The 18998-nt window shown below is 32.6% G+C and overlaps 1 protein-coding gene across 2 annotated transcripts; it reads left to right on the top strand.

Moving 5' to 3' along the window:
* The first annotated feature begins 116 nt into the window (after positions 1-116).
* Positions 117-14415, top strand: LOC122622915 (plexin-A2). Of its 2 annotated transcripts, XM_043801656.1 has the most exons (10): positions 118-260; positions 3101-4562; positions 6729-7974; positions 8035-10368; positions 12134-12329; positions 12403-12789; positions 12858-12988; positions 13038-13183; positions 13242-13450; positions 14226-14415. In XM_043801656.1, the coding sequence occupies exons 2-9, from the start codon at positions 3333-3335 to the stop codon at positions 13407-13409; spliced, it is 5838 nt and encodes a 1945-aa protein (XP_043657591.1). In that variant the 5' UTR covers positions 118-260; positions 3101-3332; the 3' UTR covers positions 13410-13450; positions 14226-14415. The 2 variants fall into 2 exon arrangements, with proteins under 2 accessions (XP_043657592.1, XP_043657591.1); XM_043801657.1 differs by lacking the exon at positions 14226-14415 and having other exon boundaries at positions 117-260; positions 12454-12789; positions 13242-14219.
* Positions 14416-18998: the final 4583 nt, after the last annotated feature.

Raw genomic sequence — 18998 nt, 5'->3', positions numbered from 1 at the left:
TTTGTACGTGGCTTAATTAAACAAGACACAAAAAAACTATCGCGCCATACCAAGGTATCGATTGTTGTTGGTAAGAACGGGCCTTCAGACTCACTTCTAGTTGTTTCAATCTCGCATCTGCTTTATAGTATCGATAACATTTACATACAATAATGAGTAAATTAAAGTGTAGTGTAATTCAAAAATAGAAAGAAATTATGTCCAGTGACTTACGATGTAAAGAAATAATATTTTATGAGTGATAAATTGGAAAACAAATAGTAAGCCGGGCTACTGAGTGTTCACTAAAAAGCTATCGCCACCCAATATTTCAGATATACATACAAATTTGTCTGCTCTTTTACTTAATATATATAGTAAAGTGTAAAAAAAACATTTAACATTTCATTGGTGTTGTATATTTCACTGCTCTAGGATTATAAAGAAAATACAAATTTTCTATAGCTTATATATAATGTTGTATGTATGTACCAAATAAAAATTAGCAATTCATTAAAAATGTGTTACATTTACCAATGTACATATGTGTATTTCATATTTGCATAAAGACTACTATTATTAAAAAATGTCTATGTTTGGCTTTTGTTCAAAATAAATTATAAGGGGCGTGGTACACATATAGGAAACTAAATACGTATGCATTGTCAAAGATTGCAGCAAAATAAGAATGTTTGTATACATATATGTATACATATGTATGTATTGATGTATTCGCACCAGTGTATCCTAAAAAACGCAAATTCCAAAGAACGTCTATGTACTACCGAAAAATACCTAATACAGTCTTCCATTAATATTTGCCCAAATTAATTTGTTATGAGTGCATTAACATATTAAAGGTTTATTATATTTAAAATCGGGCGCTGGCCACCTATGTAAGTAATTATGACAATATGCATGTACAATGAAATGAACAATTAGTCCCCAAGCTTGCACTAAGTCTAAAAAAAACTTCAAAAATTCCTCACCTCAAAAAGGTCTTTAATGACTCCTGGTAAGATCAGCACGCAAACTGACAAATGGGAAAAATAATGTAACGTTTGGAAGTTAAAAGGTCAAAGATCTACAATTAATGTGATTTTTAGAGGAAATTTATTATTGAAAACATGAATACATACGTAAATATCATAAGAAATTTCTTTACGTATGGCTCCAAGGATGCATGTTTAATATGTACATACAGTTGCAATTAAAATATTTGTATTGCCAGTCAATCAAAAAGTTTCTCATTAGTTGCTCCAGTCATCACTTACTTAATAAATTTTTTTTTGTTTTGGTAACTATTCATAGGTAGGCTCCCTAAAAATGTAAAATTATCAAATTTCATCTTTTTTAAACAAGGTTTGTGGTATTTTACATTACTCTTCTGTGTTTTTAAAGTTCCTAGAACTTTTATATTCTTCACATATATAGATCTGACTACATAGGCTGAATGATACCATTTTATAGCTAAAATTAATAACACTCGATTTTTTTTTATAATACCAAAAGTTTTAGGCGTGGCACCACATCCCATGTTTTGTGCACATTATAATTCCAGAAAGGAGAAATATAGGTAGTTTATGCTTTTTGCATTGGTCTACACTGAACCATATCTATGCGAATCTGAAAAATTGAGTGCATGGCACCGCCCTTTATTTTTAATTAACTAAATTTCGTTTTCAATAAGAGTCCTGTTTTAATCAATGCAAAAACAACTGATGTGGCAAAAGTGTTTGTATTTTAAATTATTTTTTACAACAGTTAACCACAATAAAAATAATACAAAATGCAGTTAATACAAATGCAATTAAGTCATTTTAAAAAAATTGCTTTTGTTACATTTACTTACATTTTAACTGAATTACGGGTACAACACTTGTTTTGTTTTGCTCTTGAAAATCACAAACAATTATTGCAAAGCACACCAAAAAAACTACCTTTTGCAGAATTGGAATAAAGAATAATCTATTACGAAGGCGTACACTTAATATTATATTAAACTTCTGACTTTCAAAAAAAGTTTTGCCCAAAAACGGCGCAGAAGAACTCGAAATGTTAATCAATTCCCTATTTGAGAACTCTAGATTTCTGACCCAAAAAGGTTAATTACGAAGAAAGTGTGCAAAAGTGCCTTTTAAGATTTACATTCATATGAACAATAATGGAATTAACTACAACGTGGTGTACATAGGGTGAAACTCCGTTTATATCTACAATAATACATTATTTTTTTTTTTAACAACAACAACTAGAAGCGTTATTTAAAACACTCCTTTATAGAACAACCACAAATATAACATTTTGGCACCAAATTGCAAGTATGATTGGGTGTTCTTCTACTATAATTTAAATATGAGCCAGTACATATTCCTACAAAAGTACATATTTATTATTACGTTAGGTCACTGCTTAGGAGGACATAGAAGGATTCATCCCTTCAGGCCTGCCTTATCATAAAAAAAAACTTTAAGATAATAACCTAATTTCAAGAAGCCAAATAAAAGTGGCGCTACCCATAAAAAACATGCAGTCAAATCTTAAAGTTTTCAAGAAAACACTTAAATTGGTGGTTGATCAGTTATGATTTGGGTGAGATTTTCGTATTATGAAGGTGAGACAGTATATTAAATCACAACCAGCACGAATCGTTATTAAAACGTCAAAATGTTAAACGACGGAATGCCTCCATATGCCTTAAAGGAAATTCCACTTGATATTCCACTTTTATATATTTTATTATGTATAATTATATAACATACATAATATAATTTTTATATATAATTATATATAACTATATATAATATAATATATAATTATATATATAATATAATATATAATTATATATATAATATAATATATAATTATATATATAATATAATATATAATTATATATATAATATAATATATAATTATATATATAAAATAATATAATATAATATAAAAATAATATAATATAATAAAATATATTATTATATATATAATATAATATAATATAATATAATATAATATAATATATAATTATATATATAATATAATATAATATAAAATATAATAAATAATAATATAATATATATATTATATTATATTAATTCAGTTTTGTATGGTCTTCGATTTGCAGGTTTACATGATGGTCATAAAAGTAAATAAACTATAAACAATTTTTTACCTACTCCAAGTAAAATAACCTTGAGTGGAACGGATAATAGAAATTGCAGGAATGACAGCAATTCAAAGAAAATTTTAATATTTACCTAAATTTGGAAATAAATAAGGGATATACAAGCGACTACAACTAACCATTTCAATAATAAGGTGGATTTGATCGCCCAGTTGAAGGAGCGATTGTGGAGATGAATTTTGTTCTTAGTGTGTTGTTAATAGCAATTCTTAAAGATAAATATGAACACTGGCTGCCATCAAGGGCAGGTTGTCAAACCCTGGCAGCAAATATATGGTCTGACAAAACGACTGTGCAAAATGAGCCCATCAATTTTACTAATGCAAATGCGCCGATAAAAAATGATAAGAATCTAAATTCTACCATTACAAACGTAGCTACGTTTGACACTACATTGAATCACCTGTTAGTGGACACCATTACTGGACGAGTCTTTGTTGGTGGTGTTAACAGGTTGTATCAATTGTCGCCTGATTTGGAGCTTTCCGAAACTGTAAAAACGGGGCCTCAAAATGATTCCGTTGAGTGTAGCATCCTTGATTGTCCATTAAATGCCGTTCGCAGTCCAACGGACAATTATAATAAGGTCTTGCTCATTGATCGTGCAACTTCTAGACTTATTGCATGCGGATCACTATTCCAGGGTACATGCACAGTTCGTAATCTTCAAAATGTCAGCATAATTGAGCATGAAGTTCCTGATGCTGTTGTGGCAAATGATGCCAACTCCTCAACCGTAGCATTTATAGCGCCGGGACCTCCCCAACACCCGGTGACAAATGTGATGTACGTCGGAGTTACTTACACAAATAATTCACCGTACCGAAGTGAAATACCAGCAGTTGCATCGCGCTCCCTTGAAAAGACGAAAATGTTTCAGATTGCTTCTTCGGCAGTTACAACTGGAACGAGAACTTTTATAAATTCATACGCACGTGAAACATATTTTGTAAACTATGTTTATGGATTCAGTTCTGAGCGATTTTCTTACTTTCTGACAACACAATTAAAGCACAGTCACCACTCTTCTCCTAAAGAGTACATAACGAAACTCGTACGAATATGTCAGGAAGACTCAAACTATTATTCTTATACTGAAATACCAGTCGAATGTATAAGTGATGTTCAAGGCGGTACTAAATTCAACTTGGTTCAGGCTGGATATTTAGGAAAACCTAGCTCAGACCTGGCTCAAAGCCTAGGTATATCTATTCAGGATGATGTCCTCTTTGCTGTTTTTTCAAAAGGAGATGGGAACACACCAACGAACAATTCTGCACTTTGCATTTACTCATTAAAATCTATTCGTCGTAAATTTATGCAAAACATAAAATCCTGTTTTAACGGGAATGGGATGAGAGGCCTGGACTTTATATCTCCCAGCATGCCATGTGTGCTTACGGTAAGTATAGTTTTATTGTCTACGTCATCTATGATGCTTTAAACTTAAATCCAGCTAAAACATGAGAAAGCACTATGGTCGAGTTCCCCGACCATCAGATACCCAATACTCAACTAGTGAAAGGCGATCGAGATTGTGGTCGTTAGAAAGAGCGTGGCAATACGCAAGTCGATAGATATTTACAAGACTAACCAAAAAAATAAAAATATCATATTTTCTAAAAGTGTGTGCTTGACACTTTTATGCGGTTTGTGGGCGTTAGAATGAGTGTGGCAACATGAGTAAACAAACTTGCTGCGTCTGGAATCTGCACGCTCAATCTCAAACTTTCTAGCTCCTGAGATCTCGGCGTTCATACAAAAAATGGACCTAGTTACAGGCCATAAATGATGATACATATTTTTAAACCAAAACAAATTACTAGTCGATCGTCCGTATATAATAACGTCGAGGTCTCGGTAACTATACAGCAAGCATGCAGAGCTTTAATACTTTTTCAATACTCTGTCGCACACAAACCACCTATAATTTTAAAATTTTTTGTTTTTGTGGTATTGAATTATATTGTTCTTTTTAATACCCATCGATATGGCAAAAATATTTTAAGATTAATAGTAAGAAAGGCATTGCATGTTTTATGACAAAATCTATAATTAAAGGAAATTGTTGTAAAATTTGATCTGACAATCGAAGCAAGTTACTACTGTTGTTTAGTGTTAATAATAATTAATAATTGGTATTGAAAAGTTGTGTCCCCGACGAGATCTTGAGAACTATAAAAGCCAGATATTTTAGATTAGGCATACCGATTCTAGTGGCATCTACACTGCGCAAGTTTATTTCAAAAAATTTCTACGCCAAATTATAAAATTAAAACAAATTGTGGTTTTGTGAGCGTTAAAGTGCGAGGAAATCTATTGAAACAAACTTGCGCGTCGTCCACGTCTGTAGAATTGTCATGCTACCGGTTTCATACTTTTCAACAAACACCTAGCTTATGCTTTTACTGTACAAGTATAACTTGTATAATAAAAAACTAGAGAGAATGCTGTAGTCGTTTCCCCGACTATCTGATACCCGTTACTTAGCTGGTGGAAGTGTGAAGGAGAAATTTCAACACTGACCGTTTTTGGAGGTTTATGGGCGTGGCAAAAAAGATTTTTGGCATATCGAGAGAAATATACAAGACTTAGGGTGGGAGTGGTAAAAAGTGTTTTGGCAAATCGATAGACTAACAAAAATATATCACAACTCAATTATGGAAATTACAAAGAAAATCAGAAAGCCACCTAGACTATTAACAAAATATGTTAATGGAGTCGATAAAAACTGACAGGAAAAATAAAAAATTGAGAAATAATAAAACGTATTCCATATGCATGCAAAAGGACTTTGGTATTTATTTACAAGATTAGGAAAAAAAGGAAAAAAGTACAGGTGTGGCAGTTTTTTGCGGTAACATTCTTACTAGCTTTTATAGTTTCCGGGATCTCAACGTTTATGCGGACTGATATAGGGACGGACAGACGTGGCCAGATCGACTTCTCTATTGATCCTTATTTATAAATATATATTCTTTATAAGAAACGCTTCCTTCTACCTTTACATACTGTTCAACGAATCGTTATACCCTATTACTCTACGAGTAACGGGTTTAATTATATATTTCTTGTTCGGTATTTAGTATTTTTTGGACGCTTGAAAACTGCCCTCCAAATACTTTAACCAAATCTTATCCGAGTACTTTTGTTTCAAAAATTGTGTTCCGCTTTATATTTATATTTATAATTATTTATATTTATATTTAATTTTATATTTCTAACGATATGTAAAAACAAATTGGAAATTTCTCGTTCGCACTCCCACAGAGGAACTCGACTATAGTGATTTCTCTGGTTTAGAGACCTTCTTGTGGCCTAATTACATCCAAATAAGAATAAGGTCAAATTAAAGTATTTAATTCTCGCTAATAATGTGCCATGAATATATATTTTAACAAAACATCTTTAAAAAGTAAAACGAGCCTATTAATTATGACTTTCCTCTTTCCTTTAGTTATTATGCTATTCGCAATCTCATTTCCCAAGAATAGTTTGTTGTTAGCAAGAAAAATAATATATCATTTGCCTCATGGTTATTTTTTGGATGCTGACCAATTGATTTCAGAAACTACAAACCATTGGAGAGGACTTTTGTGGACTAGATGTCAACTCACCTTTAGGAGGAGAAAATCCGATTACTTCAGTACCGGTGGCCATGTTTAACACCAAGCTAACTTCAGTTGCTGCTACGAGTACAAGCGGTTATACCGTTGTCTTCGCAGGGACCAGCGATGGATTCCTCAAGAAAGTTGTAATCGAGTCTTCATCTGTTGCCAACGAGTATGCCAGTTTTTCTGTGGACTTAGGGTCCGAAATTAATCGGGATATGCAGTTTGACAACCAAAACCTTTATATGTATGTCATGTCCAAAACAAAAGTATCAAAGGTTAAAGTATTTGATTGCTCTGATTACAAGACATGTGGAGATTGCTTGGGTGCTAGAGATCCATATTGTGGCTGGTGCTCCTTGGAAAACAAATGTAGCCCACGTTCCAATTGTCAGGACGACGCTAATGATCCTCTGTATTGGGTCAGCTATAAAACAGGAAAGTGCACAATAATAACAAGTGTTGTGCCACACCAGCTACAACGTACTACAGCTCGAACCTTAGAGCTCATCATAGATCATTTGCCTCAGCTAAAAGAGAATTTAATTTGTGCTTTTACTACAGAGGATAAAGCCCTTTTCACTAATGCAACAAAAAAACGAAATGGGGTAAACTGCACGACACCGCGAACGGATATGCTACCACAAATTGAACAGGGAAAACATCACTTTACTGCCAAACTATCTGTGCGGACTAGAAATGGACCAGACTTAGTGTCCACGGACTTTACTTTCTTTGATTGCAGTACACACTCTTCATGTACACGTTGTGTGTCCTCGGAGTTTCCATGTGATTGGTGTGTTGAAGCTCACAGATGCACACACGACACAGCTGAAAATTGTCGCAACGATATTTTAGTAACAGGCGTTAGCCGTATAGGTCCTAGTTACAGATCAGGTCCTGGATTTTGTCCAACGATCAACGCTACCGGAGATGGAAGTGAAGTACTTGTCGCTGGTGGTACAAGCAAATCTATTAAAGTAAAAGTTCATATTATTGGCCAATTTATAGTTCAAACGAGATTCGTATGTCAATTTAATATTGAGGGACGTGTAACGAGTTTAAACGCTCAGTTGTTAGGTGACACCATTTACTGCGATAGCATGGAATTTCAGTACACTTCTAGATCGCCAAATTTGACAGCAACTTTTGCTGTTATATGGGGTGGATCCAAGCCACTTGACAATCCTCATAATATACATGGTAAGTTGTATTTAAAATAAGATTTTTAAAATTTCACTTTTTAAATGTAATGTTTTGTAGTTGTAATATATCGATGTCGAGAAATGGCCGACAGCTGTGGAATATGTTTGGCCCTAGCTGAAAAGTATAATTGCGGATGGTGTTCGTCTACTAATACATGCGAAGTTGAAGAACAATGTAACAAAAACAAAGAGGGGAAAACAGATTGGCTAAATCGAAGCGAAATTTGCCCAAACCCTGAAATTCATACATTCGAACCAAAAACAGGTCCCTGGGAAGGAGGAACAAATATAACAATACGAGGAATTAATTTAGGCAAAAACTATAATGATATTTATTCAGGAGTTCGAATTGCTGGTATAAATTGTATGCCATTTCCTCAATTTTATATTGACACAAAGCAAATAGTATGTACTGTGGATAGTCCTGGGGAACAGATGTATAGAAATGGCAAAATAGTTGTACAAATAGGGGACTATCGTGGTGAGTCTAAAGAGGACTACGAGTTCGTTGACCCGAAAATTTTGGATTTTAATCCAAAGTTTGGTCCAACTTCAGGTGGAACTGAAATACATATAACTGGAAAGCACTTAAATGCCGGCTCTCGCATACAGGCATCCATAAACGATCACTTATCTTGTAAAATACTGAGCACAGATTCATCTCAAGCAATATGTCGCACATCTCCTTCCCCTGGTATCATTGAAGGAAGACTCAAAATGTCTTTTGATAATGGGCCCCGTGAGTTTAATGATTACAATTTTAAATATGTTTTGGATCCTACAATTGAACACGTTAGTTCTGGACCAAGTGGGCAAATAAAAGTACCAAAGGGAATACCAGCAGGCGGCATTCGAATTTCTGTAACTGGTACCCAATTTCAAAGTATACAAACTCCTAACATTTATGTGGTGTACAATGGAGAGATGTATGTAAGCCCATGTCGGGTCCAATCAGATACGGAAATGGAATGTGCATCTCCAGTTGTTGATGTGGACAGCAATATTATTGAAGCGGAAAGGCCAATTCTTCTTGAATATGGGTTCCTAATGGACAATGTATTGCGTGTTCAAAATTTATCTAAGATTCATAACAACCATTTTGAGCTTTATCCAAATCCGGAGTACTTCATATTCGAAGAAAGAGTTAAGTACTTTAAGAGTGAATACCTAACCATTAATGGTCGAAATTTGGATCGCGCTTGCAAAGAAAGTGATGTAGAAGTAAAAATAGGAAATGGATTTTGCAATATTACATCGCTTTCAAGACAACAGCTAACATGTAGGCCCCCTTCTGAAGCAACCGCAACAAAAAGCATCAATGGTCCTGAAGTTATTGTTCGCATTGGAGCTTCGCTAGAGTATCGTATAGGTATACTTAGCTACGAATCGTCTAACATCATTTTGGATTGGGGAGAAAATGTAATTTTCGCTGTAATAGCCACAATTGTAATCTTACTGCTAATTTTTGTCGCTTTGCTTGTTGCATATAAAAAGAAAAGTTCGGAATCAAACAGAGTTCTTCGAAACATGCAAGAGCAGATGGACATACTGGAGTTACGCGTCGCAGCTGAATGTAAAGAGGCGTTTGCCGAACTTCAAACCGAGATGACCGATCTTACAGGCGATCTTACATCTGGAGGTATTCCATTTTTAGATTATCGGTCATATGCAATGAAGATTCTTTTTCCCAATCATGAAGATCACATTGTACTGCAATGGGAACGTCCTGAACTTCTTCGGAAAGAAAAGGGCTTGCGCATTTTTGGACAACTTATCATGAATAAAACCTTTCTGCTACTTTTTATTCGAACCTTAGAGTCAAACCGATATTTCTCAATGCGAGAACGAGTTAATGTGGCCTCCTTAATAATGGTAACTCTGCAATCCAAATTAGAATATTGTACAGATATATTAAAAACTTTATTGGGAGACTTGATTGAAAAATGTATAGAAGGAAAGAGTCATCCAAAGCTCTTACTACGACGAACTGAAAGTGTGGCAGAAAAAATGTTAAGTGCTTGGTTTACTTTCCTTCTTTACAAGTTTTTAAAGGAATGTGCTGGCGAGCCTTTATATATGCTTTTCCGAGCTGTAAAGGGACAAGTAGACAAGGGTCCTGTAGATGCTTGCACACATGAGGCAAGATACTCCCTAAGTGAAGAAAAACTTATTCGACAGTCTATTGATTTCCGACCAATGAACGTTTACGCAAGTATTATACAGCAGCCAATATTTTGCAACAACTTGGACATGTTACCTTCTCACACCGAAAACGTATCGGTTAAGGTATTGGATTGCGATACAATTGGACAAGTAAAAGAAAAATGTTTGGAAACAATTTATAGAAACATTCCATCAAGCCAAAGACCTCGCAAGGATGACTTAGATTTAGGTAAGTAAAGTTAATGTTAAAAGTATTTTATCGAAAAATCGTGTAAATGTGATTTGTCTACCCAACTGTCTGTCCGCCCGACTGAACGTCAAGACTTGGTAATAAGTTATAATAAGGTCATACTAATTTATGCTCATATCATATTTGTATCACTTCTTGAGCAAGCCAACACAAACGGATAAAAATTAAATTGTATACAAAATAACCTTGTAAGCAGTGAATGCATTTTCTGAAGGCGGTGATCTAGATGTGAGCATTGTAATATAGAAAATAATTTTTTAAAACATTCTTATAATTATACCCGTTACTCGTAGAGTAAAAGGGTATACTAGATTCGTTGAAAAGTATGTAACAGGCAGAAGGAAGCGTTTCCGACCATATAAAGTATATATATTCTTGATCAGGATCAGTAGCCGAGTCGATCTGGCCATGTCCGTCTGTCCGTCCGTATGAACGTCGAGATCTCAGGAACTACAAAAGCTAGAAAGTTGAGATTAAACATACGGACTCCAGAGACAGACGCAGCGCAAGTTTGTTGATTCATGTTGCCACGCCGCATAAAACTGACACGCCCACACTTTTGAAAAATGTTTTGATATTTTTTCATTTTTGTATTAGACTTGTAAATTTCTATCGATTTGCCAAAAAAACTTTTTGCCACGCCCACTCTAACGCCCTCAAACCGAAAAAAACTGTCAGTGTTGAAGACTCGCCTTCGCACTTCCACTAGCTGAGTAACGGGTATCAGATAGTCGGGGAACTCGACTATAGCGTTCTCTCTTGTTTTTTCTTTGTAATAGTTTTCAAAATTAGGATGATCCGTGCTTTAAAAAAATGTATCTAGCTTTTAAGTATTGCCCTTGTCTATATAAATATTATAGTAACTATTATTTTTTACCCATACAATTTTTCTTACCGTGCTTACAGCAGGGCTTTAATTTCAACCAAGGCAAGGATTCAAAATTATGCAATTAAGTGTACTGATTTTGAATACTAATACTTTTATACAAAAACTTCCCTTACGAGGTTCCAACCTATTGGTGTTTAAATAAAATTAAAATTCAATGTTTTATCATTTCCAAAACGAGTTGCAAGAATTTACGCGGCGTCACTTTAAAATGTTTAGATTTTTTACGTAAAGTTCATTTTTATACCCGTTACTCGTAGAGTAAAAGGGTATACTAGATTCGTTGAAAAGTATGTAACAGGCAGAAGGAAGCGTTTCCGACCATATGAAGTATATATATTCTTGATCAGTATCAATAGCCGAGTCGATCTGGCCATGTCCGTCTGTCCGGCCGTCTGTCTGTCCGTATGACATACAGTAAGCATACAGCAGAGACAGACGCAGCGCAAGTTTGTTGATTCATGTTGCCACGCCCACTCTAACGCCCACAAACTGCCCAAAACTGCCACGCCCGTACTTTTGAAAAATGTTTTCTATCGATCTGCAGAAAAACTTTTTGCCACGCCCACGGTAACGCCCACAAACCGCCAAAAACAGTCTGTGTTGTAATTTCTCTTCGCTCTTTCAATAGCTGAGTAACGGGTATCAGATAGTCGGGGAACCTGACTATAGCGTTCTTTCTTGTTTTTATATAAAAGTGTTTTTAAGACACACTACGTATTTGAAGGTCGGGTCTCCCAACTGTTTTTTATAGGGTAGCTCGGTTCATTACAAACCTCATAAGTCCCCGGACACGGGGTATTGTTTTTATATTCATAGGGGTTTTTAGGTGACTTTTTCATAATATTTTTGTTTTAGAATGGAGAACAGGAGCTACTGGGCGAGTAATTCTGTACGATGAGGACGTAACATCAAAAACAGAGAGCGAATGGAAAAAACTAAACACTTTGCAGCATTATAATGTTCCAGATGGAGCTGGGCTGAGCTTAGTACCAAAGCAAAGTTCGATTTATAACTTTAGTATTTTGTCGGACAAAAATGAAAAATCGCACAAGTAAGATAGTTTTCATTGGAATCAATATACATATTTTTAATATAAAATTAAAATATTTTATTGTCAATCTTAGGTATGAAACTCTTAATATATCGAAATACACCTCCTCCTCTCCGACATTTAGCCGCGCCGGAAGTCCTCTTAACAATGATATGCATGAAAATGGTCTGAGATACTGGCATCTAGTGAAACACCATGATAGTGATATGCAAAAAGAAGGGGAACGGGTTAACAAATTGGTGTCAGAGATTTACTTAACCAGGCTATTGGCTACTAAAGGAACACTTCAGAAATTTGTAGATGATCTCTTTGAAACAATATTTAGCACCGCTCATCGTGGATCGGCACTGCCATTAGCTATAAAGTACATGTTTGATTTTCTTGACGATCAAGCTCAGTTGCATGGAATAACTGATCCAGAAGTTGTGCACACTTGGAAAAGTAACAGCTTACCATTGCGGTTAGTATTTATAGTAGATATTTATCTAGATAGATTTTATATTAAGAAGCATATTTTTGTATTTGTAGGTTTTGGGTGAACTTAATTAAAAATCCTAATTTTGTTTTTGACATCCATAAGTCAAACATAGTGGACTCCTGTCTGTCAGTAGTAGCTCAAACATTTATGGACTCTTGTTCAACTTCTGATCATCGATTGGGTAAGGATTATACTCTTCGGTTTAACAAATTATACAACCTTTTTTTTAGGTAAAGACTCACCAAGTTCGAAACTTCTTTATGCAAAAGATATACCAGAGTATCGAAAATGGGTAGATCGCTATTATAGAGACATTCGGGATATGTCCCCCATTTCAGATCAGGACATGAACGCCATGCTTGCAGAAGAGTCAAGGGTTAGTTTAAACAACATGAGATAAACGACCGTGTACGAATTCAAGTTTTTTTTTTCAGTTGCACACAACAGAATTTAATACAAATTGTGCTTTACATGAGCTATACACATATGCTGTGAAGTACAATGAACAGCTAACCGTTACCCTAGAAGAAGATGAATTTTCGCAAAAGCAGCGATTGGCCTTTAAATTGGAGCAAGTTCACAACATAATGTCGGCAGAATAAAAACTGCGCTATCCTACCAAGATGACAACAAAATACAAAAAGTGAGCTTATTTTCAAGCTTCTAGTTCTTAGAGTCACTATTTATTAAGCAGGACTGTCTTCATATACAACACAAGTAATTTATTTATTTATTCTGAATGTCAACATCATACGGTAAATTCGTGTTTGCATTCCTTTTTTATACATAATTATACACATATCTTATTAAAGTAACTACATACTTTTTTCGGTATATCTTCAAAATTAAAAAGGGATTTTAATATTCCTTAAATTAAACAACAAAATTGTATTGATCATCAGTTTAAAAAACCTTAAAAAACGATACATATGATATAAAATTTATAGGGCAATACTTTAATATATATAAAACATTCATTTGCGCAAAATATTTTATTTCCGAATACATTTATAAAATAATATATATAACAATCACTCTTCAGTTTTAAGGATTTATGTATAGTTGCGACCCCGAAATGCTGTCTGTTTTGACATTATTTTTCAATTTAAATATTGATTTTCTTACCCGTTAGTCGTAGAAAGCTGTGCATCTGTTACAACTATTAGGCTTTACAATGCGTTTTTCCTATTTTCTTTTTGTACGAATGGCAGAAGAACAAAATTGTCTTAACTGAGTCTTCACCGTTGTCGCTTCGATTAACTCTAGAGCGCTATCACCCATTATATATTTTTTTGTTTTATTTATAATTATTTGAAACAATCAAAAGTAGAGCGAACATCATTCTAATTCTATGTAATTGCGAAGGTTTCCTGAACAATGCAAATACTGAACCATTTCTAATATATTCTTTTTTTCAGATGCAATTTATAAAAATCATTTGTAAATGTCGTATTTGCTCATTAATTGCTTAATAGTATGTTACTGTATGTATGTATGTATGTATTTAATATAAGTAAACTCATGTAAGATCTAATATGGAAGACAAGTAATCTAACTAAAAAATCGACTGACTTTTATTTAAACTAAAAATAAAATAATTGGCTTATATTTATATCGTTTCTTATTCATATTGAAGATAAAAAATATTGCCGTGTTCTTTTCTTATCTGAAGCTGATGATATTAAATCGCATTCTTAATACTACGATATAGAGATATCAAATTTTGTTAAATTTTAACAATTTTATTTTTTACAGGAAATTTATGTCAAAGCTTAAATTATGTCAAACAAATTATTATATGTGCTAGATTAATTTTACACAAAATCGGTCATCTTTAAAATAAGATCAAAATATACGGAAATTTAACTAGAAGTAAACCCAAAAATAGTAAGTTTCTTGAACATCGGGTTTGTCAAATGCTTCCAATTATTTATGCGTTGTGATATTTTTACAAAATAATAACTCTGATTTATGTCATTTGTTTTTATAGTTTACTTATTCCTGGGCAAGCAGTATAAATGCCTCGAAACTAAAATTAAGAATGTTTAAAAGGAAGAATTTTTGTGGGTGGCAGGTGTTTTTTGGTTTAAAAGGCAAAAAAATGCTTCTTTGAAATTTTGAAAATCGTCAGTGTTTGTTTTTTATTTTTTTGGAAGTTATATATGATTAAAAAACATTAAAAAACTTTTTTTTAATGTATACACAAAGGGGCGTGGTAGATGATTGTTGCAACACAAAAACAAGTGTATTGCGGTGAAGGGTATTGGCTGATATGGTTATTTGAATAAACATTGTTTAGTAGGGGCTGCTAGCATTTTCCTGACAATCACGATGCCCTTTTTCGATTTTTTATTAATGTTTTTTTTTTGGCACTACAAAGTAAAATATTGGATTTTGAGACAAAAAACATTTATTTTATTTATTTATTACATTTTTAAAGATTATGCAAATTGAAAAAAACATTTCGTCAAAGTGTTAAATTAGGTCTAGTAAATATGTTAAAAATTTCCAGGACAATTGCTTTTGTGGATTTGGGGCTAGGATGTTCATCAACTTTACAATTATCATTATGGAAAGCTATTACATCTTTTATAAAAGAGCTTGCTCCGTGCACTCATGTACTCTGCTGTGGCTGCCGTTTTGTTGCGTGTACTCCGATTAAGTTAAGATTTTTTTAAATGGTACCGGCCGCATATAGTATAACAAGTGGACTGTACTCAAACACATCGTCAGGTTTCGATCAAAAAAACCTTTGTAAAAAACATTTTCGCATTAAAAAAGTAAAATATAATTTAAACGTATTTGAAATACCCTTACCATTGATATCAATACCTATATGGAGTGAGTTAAAATCTGGCCCCATTATATTTATATTCTGTGAACACTGCCCCCGAAGAAATATAAAGGATACAATGAAAAATTATATTTCTAGAATAAAAATAGTATGAAATCAATATCGAATTAAATTTTTACAGATATATTTTTTGTCCAGTAAATATAACGAAACGCTAATAATTATGTAACGATTTAGTATTGAAAACTAATTTTGTGCTCAACGGCAGTCCATCAAAATGTGAAAGTAAATTATATAAAATAATGCCATCACGTAACCACCACCTAACTGTAAACGTATCCAAATATTATTTAAACATTTTACGGTAATCCTTATAAAATAAAAAATTCAACTTAAATTACCGTTTACATATAAATTATTCAAATTGATTAACTTTATTTAAGTATAACTATTTGTTTGTCATTCAAAATTTGGATAAATGTGTATTATTATTTTATGCTGTAATATTAAGTTTAATTTATTATTTAATGACTTATGTTACACAAAATGTTTTAATAATTGTACTTGTGTTTAAAATAATAAAAATAACATAAAAAATTCGATGGCATTTCAACAAAACAATGTTCAAACGGTTTTTGATCATATATAAAAATTGATTAAAAGTTAAAAATTTAATTTTTATATTCAGTACTTTATCTGGTCAAATTATTGCTACAACGCAAACTTACTTATGATAATAAGAAAATATTATTGTAGTACGTAATGTTTTATAATATATTTTTCATGTATCTGTGTATGTATGTAAAAATGAATAATTGATAATGAATGGATTGTAAATATTTATGGAATTGTGCAGATCGAATGATGACCGATGATTCGGAGCTATAATGAAAAAACATTAATATGTACCAAAATAAATTGCTACCAACCGCAAGTTCCAAACACAAATTAAATATTCTGATATGCACAAAACAAAATTCCCACCAAATTGATATCCCAATTAAGTAAAAAAACTGAACTTCGGAAAGCCGAGGATTACATACCCTTGCAAATATAGAAGAGTCCGAAATTTTTAATAATAACAGTGACGAATATTCTTTAAATAGAATCATAACCTAAGATCTTTTATATTGCAGCGTAACATAGAGGTATAGTTCGGGCTCTCACGAGATTTTACAAAACTTGGTTTCATTATTTGTTTGTATTGTATAAACATTCGTGCATACTATAATAAATAGTTTACTTTCATTATCCGTTTAATTTGTCATATTTATATGAGATTTATATGAGTTTTTTATACTCGTTACTTCTTTTGTGTTGAATAAACGAAAGCATAGTAATAAAACTAAAAACTATTTTTACATTAGTTTTTTGAATTACACTTTAAAGAAAAAAGTTAAAATAAGCACCTTTAAAAAAATATATGGAGAGCAATCATGAAAACTAGCAATTATTCGTGGTTGGGTGTACACAACGGTTTAAAATTCTAAATTTGATGTCTGTTTTAGTTTAAATATAACTGATTGGCTTTTGCAGACGCTTCAATATTTTTACACCCGTTATATATAGGTTAAAACTGTTTACTAGATTTGTTAAATGGTTTGCAACAGAAAGGAAGCGTTTTCGGCACTATAAAGTACCTTTGCTTCTTATTCTTTTTGTCAGTCAGTAGGAAATTTCAATGACAGCTACGCAGCACAAGTTTCTTTTAGAAAATTGCCAAACTTTTTACGTTCCAACATTTTTTGTAAGACCTTTTTTTTGTTTCATTGTTTATTATTTATCCTGCCATGTTCTACCGATATAGCGAAAACATTATCACCTAGACCACTTAAGTCTAAGCCATAAAAAACGGTTATGCTCACATCTAAAAAAGGTTTTGATATTTTTGATTTTGTTATTCGTCTTTCCAATTTATATTTTTTGGAATGGTATTGATATTCGGTACTCTCAGGATGAGATAATGATCTTGTTAGTTATAAAATAAATTTCCACATTTTTGCAAGGGTTTAAATAAGAATATACAATAAATATACAAAAAATCCGAGTCTACTATAATGTGTATGTATCTCCAACAAGTATATATAAGTTGTCAGACTAATTATGGAAACGAAATGTTAACCAGTCTTACAACACGTATAATCTAAGTAACATTTATAATTATAATTATGGTATTTTAATCTGTGTATGTATACGTGTCTGTAATATATTTGAACAAATATACAACTGTAAACTGTGTTAATCTGTCTTCTAAGAACTCAGGCCCATTTCTTGCTTACAAACGTAAAACATTTATTTAAATAACTATAGAAAGTGTTAGCTAATAAGCCTTTTTATTAGCTATTTTTAAAAACATGTTTACCATTTATACAAATAGACCCTTTATTGCAGAGCGAACAGCCGAATGCTTAACTAAAAGTGCAAGCTCGAGTACAAGAGAGAGCGACAGAGCTGGGCTTAGAGCATACCGTCGCGATTTGTGTTTGACTACCAATGAATTAAAAGAATTTTTTGAATATTACTTATAAGTCTCCGTCTAGTACTTCTATATTTGGTTCTTTTCTTTTTCAAATGTTTACAAAAATAATAAAAAAAATTAAAATTTATTGGAACAAAATTAATTTGATTTTAAACATACTAACAGTAAATAGAGTTTTATAAATGATACATAAATAAATTTTCATTGTTTTTAGTTATAATTTTAGTTAATGAATGAACGTACTGAACTTACTCTTAGTGATCATTTATAATATAAATGATAATATAATATAAGTACAAGAAGTACCCTATAAATAATAATTATTTTGATTTATTGGTAATTAAACACAAATTGCGACGGCTACTCCAAGATTTGGACGCTTTTTAAACCTTTGACTTACAATGCTGATCGAATGCCAGTGACCAAAATCAATAGAAGCAAAAAGTCGAGTGTCCCGACTTATGCTGCTGTAACAGCCAACGGCTTCCGAAATTCGCTTGACGCAGTGTCGACTTACCTCTACAGTTAAAAGCAACAGCAAGGCAGCTGAAGCTACATTTGAGCTAAGCGACATTTGATTTTCTCAATATAAGAAGCAAAATCATATGAAATGAAAGTTACGGCAGTTTTTAAACGGTGGTCAAAATATGTCATTTTAATTCCAAATTACCTTTTCCAAAGTTTTGTTTCGCAATGCTCACATATTTCGCAATATTTAGGAAATTTTAAAAAACAATGATAACTTAGAATATTTATTTATTATTGAGAGCGATATTTTCTCAATATAAGAAGAAAAATCATATGAAATGAAACTTACGGCCGTTTTTGAACGGTGGTCAAAGTTTTGTATTTTTGAATATTTCGCATTATTTAGTCAGAAATGACTAAAGTGAAATTAGGACGCAGGCGGTACGAAAT

Source organism: Drosophila teissieri, chromosome 4, assembly GCF_016746235.2.
Source record: "Drosophila teissieri strain GT53w chromosome 4, Prin_Dtei_1.1, whole genome shotgun sequence".
NCBI lineage: Eukaryota > Metazoa > Arthropoda > Insecta > Diptera > Drosophilidae > Drosophila > Drosophila teissieri.
The sequence above is the reverse complement of the archived record's forward strand: the minus strand, read 5'-3'. Positions and strand labels throughout refer to the sequence as shown.